Source organism: Chelonoidis abingdonii, chromosome 3, assembly GCF_003597395.2.
Source record: "Chelonoidis abingdonii isolate Lonesome George chromosome 3, CheloAbing_2.0, whole genome shotgun sequence".
NCBI lineage: Eukaryota > Metazoa > Chordata > Testudines > Testudinidae > Chelonoidis > Chelonoidis abingdonii.
Genome location: NC_133771.1, coordinates 200,848,637 through 200,853,014, shown reverse-complemented (window position 1 = coordinate 200,853,014; position 4,378 = coordinate 200,848,637). Strand labels below are relative to the sequence as shown.

The 4,378-nt window shown below is 39.4% G+C and overlaps 1 protein-coding gene across 2 annotated transcripts in view; it reads left to right on the top strand.

Annotated features, from left to right (window-relative positions):
- The window catches only part of MEIS1 (Meis homeobox 1), a 129,170-nt gene extending 127,078 nt beyond the window's left edge, over positions 1–2,092 (top strand). For both annotated transcript variants that reach the window (XM_032806538.2, XM_032806537.2), the window contains one exon: positions 607–2,092. Coding sequence is in view for 1 of the 2 variants with exons in the window: in XM_032806537.2 (XP_032662428.1) it covers positions 607–890 (284 nt within the window). In the remaining variant the exon portion in view is untranslated. The remainder of the gene's footprint in view (positions 1–606) is intronic.
- Positions 2,093–4,378: the final 2,286 nt, after the last annotated feature.

Genomic DNA, 4,378 nt, shown 5'->3' with positions numbered 1-4,378 from the left:
TTCAAAGCATTTAATTAATACATATTAATTATTCTTTGAAATAGTTCTGTGAATTAATTATTATCCCCATTTTACAAATGGGCAAAATAAGGAAAAGAGGTTGAGTGACTTGACCAAGGCTATACAGAGGGAGTCCAGATTACAGTCAGAATGAGAACACAGAAATTCCTGGTTCTCAGTCCTGTGCTTGAGCAGCTGGATCATATATAATGTGAAATGTTGTTACTGTTAATGGTAATGAAAATTATTTCATCTCAAACATTTGTTAGATTTGTTAACATTGTAATTATGTGTGCACATGCTTTTTGTTTAAATTGTATTCTTCCTTTAAAACAAAATCTTCCATAATCCTTTAGATTTTAAAAAACCTGGATAATTCACATTGTGTTGCTTTATTGCAAGCTATAAATACACACCTAGGTCTCAATTCTGCAAACATTTACAGGCATAATATTACTCATATGAATAGTAGCTTTGGTTTAAATCTGACTATTGGCAAAGTTACTCACGTGCACAAGTGTTTGCAGGCTCAAGGCCTTATTTAATAGAATTGCTACCTTTATGTGTCATATAGTCATAATCACAAATTTCTCTCTTCCTCCGCAGGGTTGCAAAATATGCCAGGGGATTATGTGTCTCGGGGTAGTCCAATGGGTATGAATATGGGACAGCCAAGTTATACCCCTCCCCAGATGCCCCCACATCCTGCTCAGCTGCGTCATGGGCCCCCCATGCATACCTACATTCCTGGACACCCTCACCACCCAGCAATGATGATGCATGGAGGACCACCCCACCCTGGAATGCCAATGTCAGCATCTAGCCCCACAATGCTTAATACAGGAGACCCAGCAATGAGTGGACAAGTGATGGACATTCATGCTCAGTAGCTTAAGGGAATATGCATTGTCTGCAACGATGATAAACTTCAAATATTGTCTTTCTGCAATGACTATGGAGTTCCATTCTTGGCATCTACTTTGGACCATGGAACAATCCTATTCTTCTGAGGGACCCTGGAAAGCAGGAAACACCATCTGAAGTCAACTTCTGGGGACACGCTAAATAACGATCTAAGACACGAAGAGAACAAAGAGTGAAATATTGTAAAATGCTATTATACTGTTATCCATATTACGTTGTTTCTTATAGATTTTTTTAAAAAAATGTGAAATTTTTCCACACTATGTGTGTTGTTTCCATAGCTCTTCACTTCCTCCAGAAGCCTCCTTTTGTTAAAAAGCCTTACAGTTATCCTGCAAATGACAGAAAGGGCTTATTTGCAGGATTTTTAGAACATTAAGATAACTATGTCAGGCAGAAGAATCTTTCTTCTATCCTAGGATTTCAGCCATGCACACACACACACTCTCTCTCTCTCTAGCCTGGGGCGTGAATTTGCATGTCTAATTCATTTACTCACCATATTTGAATTGGTCTGAACAGATGTAAATCGGGAAGGATGGGAAAAACTGCAGTCATCAACAATGATTAATCAGCTGTTGCAGGCAGTGTCTTAAGGAGACTGGTAGGAGGAAGCAATGGAAACCAAAAGGCAGTGTATTTGAAGCCTAATTGTCACATCAGAGCATCATTGTCCCCATTCAGCCACACTTATACATCACTTCCTGTTTTATGCAGCTCAAAACATGGAACTGAAGATTTATTTTTAATATGTTGACTTTATTTCTGGGCAAAGCATCAGTCGTGTGCATTTTTCCATAGTCCCATCATGGAGCATTTATGTATACATTGTAAATAAATTTTGTGCAAAAAGGACTGGAAAAATGAACTGTATTATTGCAATTTTTTGTAAAAGTAGCAGTTTGATATGAGTTGGCATGCATACAGATTTACTAAGTGGGATAAGCTAATTATACTTTTTGTTGTGGTTAAACAAATGCTTGTTGATAGCCTTTTTCTATCAAGAAACCAAGGAGTTAATTATTATTAATAATAATCAATGCACACTGAGTCTTAGAGTTTCTGATTGAAACAGTTTGGATTGTATAATAACTCAAAGCCCAGTTGTAGTAGTTTGAGTGCAGTAATGAAATCTGAATCTAAAATAAAAACAAATTATTTTTTGTCATGCTGACTCCACTGCTTGAAAACTTTGTTTGCTGCCCCCCAAATTTGTAGTGATTCTCTAGTAATATGGGAACCCAGCATCTGCAAGATGAAACTTTAAAAAGATTTATCTATAATTGCTATTTAAATATCAAACTCCTAGTATGTTATTTAAAAGTAATGCTACACTCTATATAAAGAAACTCGCTTAAAGCTTACACTGCAAATTGTCAGAATAACTGTTGCCTATTAGCAAATTTAACATTCAAGAACATTAACTGCAGAATAGTGGATGAACATTTTAAATATTCTCTCTCCCTGAATTACATCTCTAATACCTTATTTACATTACTTGAATTATTGACAGATTAAACTTTCTTGAACTGAGTGTATTTAGAAAAAAAAATTAAAACCTTGCCTGAGATAAGTGCATATTTGTAGGCAAATGAACTTCTCAAACTAAGGATGATAGACTTTTAAAATCTAATGCTCATAAATAAGTCTTGTGCTCTGATTGGCTGAAGACTGATCATTAACCAATTTTCCAGTACAGCTGTACTTTCTGCACTGCAGCCAGCTAGTTAAATAGTACAAAATAACATGTTTATGCTGCAGTACCTTATAATTTTCTTTAAATATAATCGCAGCTATAAAAAGTGTTTCCTAAGGGTAAGGAAAATATACAAATATTTTAATTAAGACAAATTCGTAAAGAAAAAAAACCTCTAGCTGCAATTGCTTGGTAAACAAAAGGTAGCATCTGACTGGCTAAAGCTCTGAAGTCTGCCATTCAAGTAGATGTCACTCCATAAACCCGCCCTGAACAATTCTATTTTCCATTTGAAAAGAGGAACCAGTTGTTTGGTGGGTTTACTAGGTGATATTTGATTGACTGGCTTACCTGCTGGAGCAGTCCTGTGCCCTCTCACCTTTTGTTTATTGAAGTGTGCTTCAGAAGTCTCCCTTCTAAATACACTTCCCTTTTATGACATTAAAATAAGCCTTTAGCCTTAAACCCCACCCCCACTTCCCCCCGGAGCAGGTTTTTTTAAAAAACCCAAATCTAGAAGGGAAAGCAGCGTTCAGTCTGCAAATAGTCCTCTGGATGGGAATAATTCCCTCCTGATAGGTGGTTACTAGCAGTTAATGGCCATTTCTTTACTTTTTCCATTAAATAATAAATGTGTTTTAAAACTACTACTAACCATCCATTTCTCCCCCACTGCTTACGGTCAGGTTCCAGCCCAGGACTCCATAGGTCTGATTCTCCACTCACCCCGGAGGGGTTTTACTCTTGTGTAGCTCCCTTGACTTTATCCGATCTACACCAGGGCCAAGGAGTGGAGAATCAGACCTATTGGATGAATTGTGTGCATGGGAATGGTTAAGAAGGGGGTTATAGCTGGGCAGTATTAGGGCAGGGGAGAGTCAGACTGGTTCCTGGACCCTAGCAAATTAGGAAAATCAATCAATGGGTATCCCACCCCTCGGTTCTTTCCCACCTTCCTCCCCCTCCGCCCCCCACTTTTTAAAGGGCCAGTATACCGAGGAGATTGCACATTTCTGATCCTGCCTTGCGAGTTTATAATAAGGCCAGTTCTGTGCCAAAATGGGACTGCTCGGAGCGGGGTTTGCTGCTGCTTTTCTCCTCTCTCTCTTTTTTAATGTTTCCTAAAAGACAAAAACAAACCGCCCTGCAGCAAGCAAAGAGCACACGCGTTTGTGCCTTTCTTGGGGGTGGGGAGAAGCCTCACAAAAGGCGCCTTCCTTCATATGACTTTTTGGGGGGGTGGAGGGGTTGGTAAATTTCACATTAAAAACACTCTTCTACCCCGAGCCATTGAATCCGCTGTAATTATAACACATTCCAAATGAAGAATATACTTGACAGTATTTTCATTGTTATTGTTCATCGCATGATCTTAGCGGCTTTGGGGGCACAGGAAAGAGAAGTAAACGGGTTACAAATAGGGAATTATCCCTCGTTTAGCATTAAAATTCATTTAGATAAAATTGCCACAAACATGTAAATGGGGAGATTAGTTCCCCCTCACGCCTTATTGCACTCTCTCAATGGCTCCGTTTTACACGTTGGGAATTCCGTCTTCGCAGGCTGCTTGCTGTTTCCTAGCTACCCCGCATTCAAAGCAAAGGCTGCAGGGGTGGGGGGAAAGGGGGGGAGAGAAAGTTTTGGCAACCAGTCTGCAATTCATCCGCCGCGATCTGCCCTAAAAGAGGGGGAAACAAATAGCTGGGGAGGCTTTATTCCCCTCCCCCCCCAAGTCCTTTTTTCTCTTCCCCCCGCCCA